Source organism: Nerophis ophidion, linkage group LG04, assembly GCF_033978795.1.
Source record: "Nerophis ophidion isolate RoL-2023_Sa linkage group LG04, RoL_Noph_v1.0, whole genome shotgun sequence".
Lineage (NCBI taxonomy): Eukaryota > Metazoa > Chordata > Actinopteri > Syngnathiformes > Syngnathidae > Nerophis > Nerophis ophidion.
Window position 1 is genome coordinate 22,989,721 of NC_084614.1, and position 13,938 is coordinate 23,003,658.

At 34.3% G+C, this 13,938-nt stretch overlaps 1 protein-coding gene across 2 annotated transcripts in view; it reads left to right on the forward strand.

Moving 5' to 3' along the window:
* The first annotated feature begins 1,430 nt into the window (after positions 1-1,430).
* The window catches only part of tuft1b (tuftelin 1b), a 77,508-nt gene continuing 65,000 nt past the window's right edge, over positions 1,431-13,938 (forward strand). Inside the window, exons 1-3 of one of the 2 annotated variants that reach the window (XM_061897459.1) lie at positions 5,723-5,853; positions 12,381-12,564; positions 13,189-13,232. In XM_061897459.1, the coding sequence (XP_061753443.1) occupies positions 12,438-12,564; positions 13,189-13,232 (171 nt within the window). In that variant the 5' untranslated portion in view covers positions 5,723-5,853; positions 12,381-12,437. Of the gene's footprint in view, positions 1,589-5,722; positions 5,854-12,380; positions 12,565-13,188; positions 13,233-13,938 lie in introns of those variants that run through there. The other variant, XM_061897458.1, reaches the window with a different exon arrangement.

Genomic DNA, 13,938 nt, shown 5'->3' on the forward strand with positions numbered 1-13,938 from the left:
TTTGTATCACTCTCCGTCGTTTGACTCCTTAATTCCTGTTTAGTCTGTCACCATGGTTACATATTAGTTCCACCTGCTACTCTCGGTTCCCGCACACCTGTTTTACTAATCACCATCCTATATAAGCCAGCCTTTTCTGTTCACTCATTCTCAGACTCTAATTCGCTTATACGCAACAAGTGACGACTGCTATTGATTATTATTACTCGCTAGCTTTCATGCTACGCTTATTCCTTTTTCCTAGCTCTCATGCTAATTGTGTTGTTTTACCTTTTTGTGCCTTTGTGCCAAGTGTTTGTGTTCCGTTTGTTATTCCTAGCTTCCATGCTAGCGCCATTTGTTTGCCTTTCTGTTAGCACCAGTGTTTTTTGTTTTAGGCTGTTTTGAGTTTAATGAATCTTTATTTCTTACCTCAAGCTGTGTTCTTGCCCGACGCATCCCTGGAGGAACAAATCCGGCATCGTTATGCCACACAAGCTTCACACATTATTCAACATTATTCAACATTTGACTGAATATTGTGTATTTATTTTTTACACAATAAATTTTCAGTTTTTAAAAATATATATTTTTATTCATTACTTAAAATCTTACTTATACTTGCCTAGTTTTAATTTAATGAAGAAAATACATTGGAAATTACCCGTTATTGTGCAAAACATTATATTTATGTAATATTTGACTGAATATTGTGTATTTTTGCGGCGTGTATAGCTCGGTTGGTAGAGCGGCCGTGCCAGTAACTTGAGGGTTGCAGGTTCGATCTCCGCTTCCGCCATCCGAGTCACTGCCGTTGTGTCCTTGGGCAAGACACTTTACCCATCTGCTCCCAGTGCCACCCACACTGGTTTAAATGTAGAAATTAGATATTGGGTTTCACTATGTAAAGCGCTTTGAGTCACTAGAGAAAAAAGTGCTATATGAATATAATTCACTTTTGATTCAATTAATTACAGTACATTTTCTGTTATTCTACAAGAAATATACAAAACAGTTTTTTATGCAATATTTAAAATGTTACTGAATATTGTCTATTTTTATTTACTTCAAGAAATTATTGTTGAGTTTTCGTTATTGTACAATAAATACATAAAAATAGATGGAAGCCTAGGAGGTAAAATGATTAAACTGTTCATTTTTATACCCATTCAAAGAAAAAAACATTTTTGAACCAATAAAAAAAATAACGCCTTTAAAAAGTGCTGAATACCAAACATCTTCCAACAATTATCAAGTATTTCATTGTGTTGAGTTGAGCCGTTTAAGAAGTTGTAAATAGGGTCTGCAAGTTAAAGCTTTGAGTGTGTGCCTGCAAAAGGGCCAGCTGCCATGTGACGACTGTTATCAAAGTAAACTCTATCCTATTTGCAGGTCAGACACAGAATTAGCTGACGAGGAGGAGACACATCACTACTTAATGAAGGAAGGAAGGTGGCGGCGGTGCAAGACGGACCCTCAAGCTTGACTAAAGAAGGCCAACATGGGGTCTTTTTGGAAAAAGATGAGCCAAGCGGCTGAGGGAAGGATGGGGTTGAGCAAAGCTCGCCGCAAATGTCTGCAGGAAGGAACTGCCAATACCGTCCAGGAGGTAAGTTAGGATTCATGCACTTTATGTAAATTATTTGCTATACAATGCAGAAAATGTTAGCTTGAGAAAAATTAAGATTTTATTTTCAATAAAACTTGTTTTTTTTATTATCATTATCAACACCTTACTGTTGATCTTAAATAAAAGTTATGATAAAAATGTGTTTAATCAATTTAAATATAATAGCAATCACATTTATTTAAAAATATGTATTTTATTTTACTATATTATTGTTTTTGTTTGTTGTAATCATAACTGTACTATTTTATTACTTTATATTTAATATACAAATTTAATTTATACTCGTGCCAACATTTTAAAAAAGATACTATACACCCAATTTAACCCATAATTTTTTAAAAGTCTAAAACAGGGGTCACCAACCTTTTTGAAACCAAGAGCTACTTCTTGGGTACTGATTAATGCGAATTTACCTTTAATAAATAAAAAAAATAAAAAAATATATATATACATATATATACAGTATATATATATATATATATATATATATATATATATATATATATATATATATATATATATATATATATATATATAATGGGTATTTCTGTCTGTCATTCCGTCGTACATTTTTTTCCTTTTATGGAAGGTTTTTTGGTAGAGAATAAATGATGGAAAAAAACACTTAATCGAATGGTTTAAAAGAGATGAAAACACGAAAAAAATGAAAATTAAATTTTGAAACATAGCTTATCTTCAATTTCGACTCTTTAAAATTCAAAATTCAACCCAAAAAAATGAAGAGAAAAACTAGCTTATTCGAATCTTTTTGAAAAAATGTAAAAAAGAATTTATGCAACATCATTATTAATTTTTCCTGATTTTAGAATTTTGATGACATGTTTTAAATAGGTTAAAATCCAATCTGCACTTTGTTTGAGTACATAACAAATTGGACCAAGCTATATTTCTAACAAAGACAAATCATTATTTTGTCTAGATTTTCCAGAACAAAAAATTTAAAAGAAATTCAAAAGACTTTGAAATAAGATTTAAATTTGATTCTACGGATTTTCTAGATTTGCCAGAATAATTGTTTTGACTTTTAATCATAAGTTTGAAGAAATATTTCAAATATTCTTTTGTCGAAAAAAACAGAAGCTAAAATGAAGAATTAAATTAAAATGTATGTATTATTCAATCGTAGCTGAGGTAGGCGCCAGCGCCCCCCGCGACCCCGGACGGGAATAAGCGGCAGGAAATGGATGGATGGATGGATTATTCTTTACAATAATAATAATTTAAAAAAAATAACTTGAACATTGATTGGAATTGTCAGGAAAGAAGAGGAAGGAATTTAAAAGGTAAAAAGGTATATGTGTTTAAAAATCCTAAAATCATTTTAAAGGTTGCATTTTTTCTCTAAAATTGTCTTTCTGAAAGTTATAAGAAGCAAAGAAAAAAAAAGAAATATTGAATTTTTTTTTAAACAAGTGAAGACCAAGTCTTTAAAATATTTTTTGGTATTTTCAAATTCTATTTGAGTTTTGTCTCTCTTAGAATTAAAAATGTCGAGCAAAGCGAGACCAGTTTGCTTGTAAGTAAATACAATTTAAAAAACAGAGGCAGCTCACTGTTAAATGCTGCTATTTGAGCTATTTTTAGAACAGGCCAGCGGGCGACTCATCTGGTCCTTACGGGCTACCTGGTGCCCGGGGGGCACTGCGTTGATGACCCTTGGTCTAAAATAATAATTTCCCTGCCTATAAAGACTACATTTGCAAGGAAACAACGTTTTTTTACCTGTATATTTGTTTTAAAGATGACTATAAAATTGTATAAATATTTACTTATATATTAAGTATACAGTATGTTAATGTATAATCACGCCAGCTTTAAAAAATAATACCAAATTATACGCTCAATTTTACTTTACAAAAATTTTAAACAATTTTCCTGCTTCTTGTCTTTATTTTCATGGAAATGAGAATTTTTCCAATTAATTATTATTGAAACATTACTGTTATTCAGTGGTATCATAAGAAAGGAAACAATAATCATCAAAACATTAAAATAAATACATAAAGATCTGATTGTATAGTGTGGTGTGTTATTGTTATAAAAATCATTTTCACCATCTTTATTAATGTACTTTATTATATAAGTATTGTTTTAGTTATCTCTTAGTTATGTACGAAGAGACGGCTCTAGGGATAAAATAAATTAAATATGAGTGGTCTATAAATGTTCAAATATTTGCAGTAATTATGAAGGGGAAAAAGTCAAACACTTCTCTAATGTTTTACAGCATAGTCAATATTACAAACCCCGTTTCCATATGAGTTGGGAAATTGTGTTAGATGTAAATATAAACGGAATTCAAAGATTTGCAAATCATTTTCAACCCATATTCAGTTGAATATGCTACAAAGACAACATATTTGATGTTCAAACTGATAAACATTTTTTTGTGTGCAAATAATCATTAATTTTAGAATTTGATGCCAGCAACATGTGACAAAGAAGTTGGGGAAGGTGGCAATAAATACTGATAAAGTTGAGGAATGCTCATCAAACACTTATTTGGAACATCCCACAGGTGTGCAGGCTATTTGGGAACAGGTGGGTGCCATGATTGGGTATAAAAGCAGCTTCCTAAAAAATGCTCAGTCTTTCACAAGAAAGGATGGGGCGAGGTACACCCCTTTGTCCACAACTGCATGAACAAATAGTCAAACAGAACAACGTTTCTCAAAGTGCAATTGCAATAAATTTAGGGATTTCGACATCTACGGTCCATAATATCATCAAAAGGTTCAGAGAATCTGAAGAAATCACTCCACGTAAGCGGCATGGCCGGAAACCAACATTGAATGACCGTGACCTTTGATTCCTCAGACGGCATTGTATCAAAAACCGACATCAATCTCTAAAGGATATCACCACCTGGGCTCAGGAACACTTCAGAAAACCACTGTCACTAAATACAGTTCGTCGCTACATCTGTAAGTGCAAGTTAAAACTCTACTATGCAAAGCGAAAGCCATTTATCAACAACATCCAGAAACGCCGCCGGCTTCTCTGGGCCCGAGATCATCTAAGATGGACTGATGCAAAGTGGAAAAGTGTTCTGTGCTCTGACGAGTTCACATTTCAAATTGTTTCGACATCGTGTCATCCGGACCGAAGGAGAAACGAACCATCCAGATTGTTATCGACGCAAAGTTCAAAAGCCAGCATCTGTGATGGTATGGGGGTGCATTATTGCCCAAGTTATGGGTAACTTGCACATCTGTGAAGGCACCATTAATGCTTAAAGGTACATACAGGTTTTGGAACAACATATGCTGCCATCTAAGCACCGGCTTTTTCATGGACGCCCCTGTTTATTTCAGCAAGACAATGCCAAGCCACATTCAGCAGGTGTTACAACAGCGTGGCTTCGTAAAAAAAGAGTGCGGGTACTTTCCTGGCCCGCCTGCAGTCCCGACCTGTCTCCCATCGAAAATGTGCGGCGCATTATGAAGCGTAAAATACGACAACAAGACCACGGACTGTTGAACGACTGAAGCTCTACATTAAACAAGAATGGGAAAGAATTCCACTTTCAAAGCTTCAACAATTAATTTCCTCAGTTCCCAAACGTTTATTGAGTGTTGTTAAAAGAAAAGGTGATGTAACACAGTGGTGAACATGCCCTTTCCCAACTACTTTGGCACGTGTTGCAGCCGTGAAATTCTAAGCTAATTATTATTTGCAGAAAAAAAAAAGACTTTATGAGTTTAAACATCAAATATCTTGTCTTTGTAGTGCATTCAATTGAATATGGGTTGAAAAGGATTTGCAAATCATTGTATTCTGTTTATATTTACATCTATCACAATTTCCCAACTCATATGGAAACGGGGTTTTTATGTAACATCTTGCTATTCAAATAACATAAGGAAAGGTCATGAGCACATAAAGACTCATCTTGATTAATCTGTGTTTATTAACATTATAACAGTGTCTAAAATGTAGTCTAATAATGTCCATATCGTACATATTATAACTCTAATTTGTGTTAATGAGTGGAAGTTTTAAAGCAGGAACTTCCTGCATGGCTCAACTTGCAGAGTGCTGGACTCACTTCACACAATCATCACGTCACTGAGGCTCACCTTACTTTTTTTTGTTGCTGCTCAGATGAGCCAAACGTCTCATTTGACAACTTGTGTGTTTCTTGTCTTTTTTGCACCAAGATGACCGGTGGTGAAATTCAGACTTCAGCCAACAGAGAGTGGGATAACATCGCGACCACCACTGTGAGTCACCATACGAGGCTAAATAGTTTACTGTCTTAGCGTAACGTTGTGTGCCGTGGGTGTGGGTGTGTTTTTAGCAGAGGTGGGTAAAGTAGCCCGGAATTGTACTCAAGTAGGAGTACTGTTACTTTAGAGATGTATTACTCAAGAAAAAGTAAGGAGTAGTCACCCAAATATTTAATTGAGGAAAAGTAAAAAGTATGTCGTGAAAAAACTACTCAAGTACCCAGTAATTGATGAGTAACCTGTTTTTTAATGATGACTGCAACAAGTAATGCACAAAAACATAAAAATATCAATGAACAAATTCAGAGCCAGGAATATCTCTTAAAGGGGAACATTGTCACCAAACCTATGCAAGCGTCAATATATACCTTGATGTTGCAGAAAAAAGACCATGTATTTTTTTAACCGATTTCCGAACTCTAAATGGATGAATTTTGGCAAATTAAACGCCTTTCTGTTTATCGGCCTTGTAGCGATGACGTCAGAACGTGACGTCACCGAGGTAACACACCCGCCATTTTCATTTTCACATTACAAACACCGGGTCTCAGCTCTGTTATTTTCCGTTTTTTCGACTATTTTTTGGAACCTTGGAGACATCATGCCTCGTCGGTGTGTTGTCGGAGGGTGTAACAACACTAACAAGAAAGGGATTCAAGTTGCACCACTGGCAAGAAATCTGCCGCCAGACCCCCATTGAATGTGCTGGAGTGTCTGCATATTTTACCGGCGATGCTAAGACAGACATGGCACAGAGATGTATGGATAACCTGCAGATGCATTTGCAACGATTAAGTCAACGAAATCACAAAGGTAAGTTTTGTTGATGTTGTTGACTTATGTGCTAATCAGACATATTTGGTCACGGCATGACTGCAAGGTAATCGATGCTAACATGCTATGCTAATCGATGCTAACATGCTATTTACGCTAGCTGTATGTACATTTGAAACTAGATACCCTCATTTAATGCGAAACAAACACTTACCAATCGATGGATTTAAGTTGCTCCAGTGTCACAAGATGCGAAAGTCCTGATCGTTTGGTCCGCACATTTTACCGGCGATGCTAATAAGGCAGCCATGCTATGGGCAACTTCATTAGGTACACCCACGCTATGGCCGAATAGCGTCAATAGCTATTCGCTCAATAGCTTCAATTTCTTCTTCAATTTCGTTTTCGCTATCTGCCTCCATACTCCGATCATCTGTTTCAATACATGCGTAATCTGTTGAATCGCTTAAGCCGCTGAAATCCGAGTCTGAATCCGAGCTAATGTCGCTATATCTTGCTGTGGTAACAGCCATGTTGTTTGTATTGGCAGCCCTGTATGACGTCACAGGGAAATGGATAGTCGCATCGCAAATAGCGAAAATCAAGCACTTTAAAGCCTTTTTTAGGGATATTCCGGGAGGTGTAAAATTTTGAAAAAAACTTCGAAAAATAAAACAAGCCACTGGGAACTGATTTTTATTGTTTTTAACCCTTTTGAAATTGTGATAATGTTCCCCTTTATGCAACTAAAACAATGATATATATTGAATAATATAAATTTGAAAATGAATTTTACCTTTGCAACCTCATTATACTATTGGCTAAGTTTTATATTCATAAATGTAAGTTTCTCAATACCGGACCTGTTTTTTGTGCCTTTAAAAAAGATTTAGAACTCTACATTAAAACACTCTACCTCTAACAACCAAAAAGCTGTGAAAACGATGATGCTGTGTTCCAAACTTAAGTTATTTACTGAGATTGAGTGAGCCTATGGCATTGCACTTTATTTTATATATATTTTTTTGCATTCTATTTTAATTACTTTGAATTTACAACCCTCTGGCGCTGTTTTGTACGTTTTTGGTTCTTACTTTGATTATTATTTTCAACTGTTTGTAAATGTTGAAATTTATAAATATAGGTTTATAAAAAAAAATTGTGTAGTTAATCATTTGACCGCCTGGCTCTGTTTGATTGGTGAAAAGTCACCAGTGAGTGCAAATATATTTGATTGGTGAAATGGAGTAAAACGTCACCAGTGACTGCATTTGATTGATGAAACGCAGTTATGTGATAGATCCTACTTTGAAGGTCTGTCTGACAAACCAAAACAAACAAAGCGTGCATTAACAGATCGATATAAATCAGTAGCGAGTATTCGGAGTTTTTTTGGTGTTTTCCTGTGTGTTTTAGTTCTTGCCTTGCGCTCCTATTTTGTTGTTGATTGTCATGTCATGTACGGATGTACTTTGTGGACGCTGTCTGCTGCTCCACACGCTGTAAGTCTTTGCTGTCGTCCAGCTTTCTGTTTTTGTTTCTTTTGCAGCCAGTTCAGTTTTAGTTTCGTTTTGCATAGCCATCCCTAAGCTTCAATGCCTTTTCTTAGGCTGCCTCTTGCTGTCGCCTGCATATTGTGATCACTACAACAAACCATGGTCCCTACAGTCACAAAGCAATTAGCTACCTGCTGCCACCTACTGATATGGAAGGGTATTACATGGTTACTTTGCCGCGCTCTAGACAGCACAGACACTCAATAATGGCGCATTATTTGCGGATTATAATTACTGGTTTGCAAAAAAATATTTTTAACCCAATTAGGTAAAATTACATAATCTCCCACGGCACACCAGACAGTTTCTCACGGCACACTAGTGTGCCGCGGCACAGTCATTGAAAAACACTGATGTAAACATACAGTGCTGCCATTTAAAGAGTTAAAAACACACCAATTGACTGTGTAATAAATTCATGTTAGCTATATTGCCGGCTGAAATGTTATACTCATTCAAAGTGGTAACCTATCCATCCAATTTCTTCCACTGAACATATACAGATTTTTACGGCAATTTTTGGGAACTTTACATTTTTTGTCATAATGGGAAATGTGTGAGTGCCATTTTAAGCACTACTTTAAATACTACAATCTTAGAAAATATCAAACCAATATTTGATATGTACAAAGTTAAAAAAAATACATATATTTTTGCAACAGTTTTGGAAAGCTGACATTTTTTGTCATTAGGATAATTAGTGTGATTTTTTTTTTTTTAAATGTGACCTGTAGTGGGAAAAAATTACTGCATGACAATCAATATTGTACACCTGTCACTGGCCCATCTCACAGCCTAAAAAAACATATCTTATGGAAAATGTTTTTGTTTTTTTAATTAAAAATAATGTAGTAAATATACTGCTCTTTAATGGGACCAATTTACTGTAAAAATACATTTTGGAAGTTATTTTCAAATGCTGTACTCCTTCAAAGTGGAAGCAATTCTGAATATGTATAGCAGTTTTTGGGAAGCTGACCCAGTTTTTCATTTATTATAGTGAGTTTGTTGTAAGTCTGACACCGTGGAAAATATGACAAAGCATGAAAATTAATGTTGCTGCCAATCACTGACCCGTCTCTAAAGTACATTTGAAAGAAAAAAAAATTACAGAAGTTTTTGGGAAGCTGACATTTTTGTCATGATGCTTACATGTGTAAGTGCCTTTTTAAAGCACTCCTTTAAGGATTAAAGTCTTAAAAATATAGTAAATTTATATTTAATGTATAATGTATATGTGAGGTTGAAGTAGTTTTGAAGGATTGACTTTTTCAAAGTGAAAAAAATTCATCTATTTTTACATTTTGGGAAGCTGACATTTTTTGTCATGAGGATCTTTAGGGTGAGTTTTCTTTAAATGTAACCTGTGGGTAAAAATGACACTCGATGCGTTAGAATGAATATTGCTCACTAGTCACTGATCCATCTCACGGCCAAAAAAACGTTGTTGTTTTTTTGTTTTTTTAATTTAAAAAGTGTAACAGTGTACTTTTAAAGGAGCCAATTTACTGTATTTTACATTTTGTAAAGTATATTTCAAAAATATATTTTTTCAAAATGAAAATGTTTTTAAATATATAATTTTTAACAGTTTTTGGGAAGCTTACCTTGATTGTGGTTTACTAGTGTGAGTTTTTATAAGTCTGACATTGTGGGGGGAAAAATACCCTGTCTAGAAAGTAAAAACATTTTGAAATATTGTTACAGCAAAGTTTTGGGAAGCTGAAGTTTTTTGTTAAGATGGTGTAATAGGTGAGTGCCATTTTAGGCATCCTTTTAGGCAAGGGTCACCAACGCGGTGCTCAGTGAGCTGCCTCTATTTTTTAAATAGTATTTATTTACTAGCAAGCTGGTTTCGCTTTGCTTGACATTTTTAATTCTAAGAGAGACAAAACTCAAATAGAATTTGAAAACCCAAGAAAATATTTTAAAGACTTGGTCTTCACTTCATTTATTTTTTTACTTTGCTTCTTATAACTTTTAGAGAAAAAATACTACCTTAAAAATGATTTTAGGATTTTTAAACACATATACCTTTTTACCTTTTAAATTCCTTCCTCTTCTTTCCTGACAATTTAAATAAATATTCAAGTGTTTTTTTTATTGTAAAGAATAATAAATACATTTTAATTTAATTCTTCATTTTTAGCTTATGTTTTTTTCGACAAAGAATATTTGTGAAATATTTATTTAAACTTATTATGATTAAAATTAAAAAAAAATATTCTGGCAAATCTAAAAATCTTTATAATCAAATTTAAATCTTATTTTAAAGTCTTTTGACTTTATTTAAAAATTTTTGTTCTGGAAAATCTAGAAGAAATAATGATTGTCTTTGTTAGAAATATATCACTTGTTCAATTTGTTATATATTCTAACAAAGTGCAGATTGGATTTTAAACTATTTAAAACATGTCATTAAAATTCTAAAATTAATCTTAATCAGGAAAAATTACTAATTATGTTCCATAAATAATTTTTTTATTTTTTCAAAAAGATTCGAACTAGCTAGTTTTTTTCTTCTTTTTTTCGGTTGAATATTGAATTTTAAAGAGTCGAAATTGAAGATAAACTATGTTTCAAAATTAAATTTTCATTTTTTTCGTGTTTTCTCCTCTTTTGAAACCGTTCAATTAAGTGTTTTTTTCATCATTTATTCTCTACAAAAAACCTTCCGTAAAAGGAAAAAAATGTACGACAGAATGATAGACAGAAATACCCATTTTTTTGTATATGTATATAGATTTATTTATTAAAGGTAAATTGAGTAGATTGGCTATTTCTGGCAATTTATTTAAGTATGTATCAAACTGGTAGCCCTTCGCATTAATCAGTACCCAAGAAGTAGCTCTTGGTTTCAAAAAGGTTGGTGACCCTGCTTTTAGGGATTAAAGCCAAAAAATATATATATTAAATTAATATTTTATATGTACAGTATATGTCAGGTTGAAGGGGTTGTAAAAGACTGCTTTGTTCAAAGTGAAAATAAACATATTTTTACAACAGTTTTTGGGAAGCTGACATTTTTCATCTTTAGGATCTTTAGTCTGTGTGTGTTTTTTTAAGGAGAAAATAATGCGTGAGAATCAATATTGTTCACTTGTCACCGACCCATCTCAAGGCCAAAAAAAATAGCAAATTTTTTAGTTTTTTTCAATTAAAAAAACAGTGTGGTTATGTCAACTTACTTCTCTCTAAAGCAGTGATGTCAAACATCCGGCCCGCGGGATGAATTTGCTAAGTATAAAAATGAGCTGAAATTTTTGAATGAAAGAAACCGCTGTTCTAAATGTGTCCACTGGATGTCGCAATAGCAAATCTTTGTAGATTATGATACATATGTAAAAAAATGTTATAAATAACCAATCGAGGAAAATGAGCAAACTACATAAACGACATCCTGTAATTAGATTTTGATATAGATGTTTTGTCCTAATAGATTGAAAATTAACACCGATGAGTTGACTGATGAACATTATTACCATATTAATTATTCAGAAAGTATAAATAACGACAAATAAAGATAGCATATTATTAACCGCAACTTGTAGGTGTAAAAAAAACCAACAACATTAAGATTTGTACATTTTCAGAATGTGCTTGTTTTATTTAAAAAATTTTAAAAAATCTAAAAATGTCTTTATTTTTAAGTTATCGTGCCTTGATTTTACCAGTCCGGCCCAATTGGGAGTAGATTTTTTCTCGATGTGGCCCCAGATCTAAAGTGAGTTTGACACCCCTGCTCTAAAGGGACCAATTTACTGTATAATACATTACGTTAAAGGCCTACTAAAACCCACTACTACCGACCACGCAGTCTGATAGTTTATATATCAATGATGAAATATTAACATTGCAACACATGCCAATACGGCCGGTTTAGTTTACTAAATTGCAATTTCAAATTTCGCGCGAAGTATCCTGTTGAAACGTCGCGGTATGATGACGTGACGTCAGGGATTGTAGCGGACATTTTGATCCAGCACCGATCACAGCTATAATTGGTCTGCTTTAATCGCATAATTACACAGTATTCTGGACATCTGTGTTGCTGAATATTTTACAATTTGTTCAATGAATTATGGTGATGTCAAAGAAGAAAGATGTAGGTGTGAAGCGGTGAATTGCGGTCGCCTTTAGCAACACAAACACAGCCGGTGTTTCCTTGTTAACATTCGGCTCTTACCGTAGACATGAGCGGAGAGTTTGCGTTGATCCTCCTGCAGCTGTGGACTCTCCGACCGTCAGATGCTTACTCCGTGGAGGGAAGAAAAAAAAAATCTCAGCCAGGCTGCCTTGCCTCGTCGAAAAACGTGGCTTCCCTCAGAGACACTGGCGGTCACCACACCCGTGGCCACACCACTCCAACTTTCAGGTACGACTATATAATCTCACTAAAACACCATTAACACAATAAGCAGATAAGGGATTTTACAGAATTTTCCTAGTAAATGTGTCCAATAACATCTGAATCGCTCTCACTGCCCTTGTCTTTTTTTTTTCTTTTTTCTAGTCCTTCACTGTCACTTTCCTCATCCACGAATCTTTCATCCTCGCTCAAATTAATGGGGAAATCGTCGCTTTCTCGGTCCGTTCCGGTAAAGGCAAGGCTTTTTTATTAGCAACCAAAAGTTGCGAACTTTATCGTGGATGTTCTCTACTAAATCCTTTCAGCAAAAATATGGCAATATCGCGAAATGATCAAGTATGACACATAGAATGGACCTGCTATCCCCGTTTGAATAAGAAAATCTCATTTCAGTAGGCCTTTAAGTATATTTAAAAAAAAAACATTCCACTCATTCAGTTTGGAAAAAATTCTAAATATACCATTTTTTCCACTACAGTTTTTGGGAAGCTGACCTTGTTTGTGATTTGCTAGTGTGAGTTTTTTTCCACAGTCTGACACTGGGGAAAAACTAACAATGCATGAACATCAATGTTGCTGCCAATCACTGACCCATATTCAAAGTAAACATTGTTTTTTATATTTTTACAGCAGTTTCTGGGAAGCGGACATCTTTCGTTATTATGGTGGAATGTGTGAGTACCTACCATGAATTGATTTATGTGGACCCCGACTTAAACAAGTTGAAAATCTTATTCGGGTGTTACCATTTAGTGGTCAATTGTACGGAAAATGTACAAACCCTGTTTCCATATGAGTTGGGAAATTGTGTTAGATGTAAATATAAACGGAATACAATGATTTGCAAATCGTTTTTAACCCATATTCAGTTGAATATGCTACAAAGACAAGATATTTGATGTTCAAACTGATAAACTTTTTTTTTTTTGCAAATAATAATTAACTTAAAATTTCATGGTTGCAACATGTGCCAAAGTAGTTGGGAAAGGGCATGTTCACCACTGTGTTATATCACATTTTCTTTTAACAACACTCAATAAACGTTTGGAAACTAATTGTTGAAGCTTTGAAAGTGGAATTCTTTCTCATTCTTGTTTTATGTAGAGCTTTAGTTGTTCAACAGTCCGGAGTCTCCGCTGTCGTATTTTACGCTTCATAATGGGCCACACATTTTCGATGGGAGACATGTCTGGACTGCAGGCGGAACAGGAAAGTACCCGCACTCTTTTACTACGAAACTACGCTGTTGTAACACGTGGTTTGGCATTGTTTTGCTGAAATAAGTAGGGGCGTCCATGATAACGTTGCTTGGATGACAACATATGTTGCTCCAAAACCTGTATGGACCTTTCAGCATTAAAGGTGCCTTCACAGATGTGT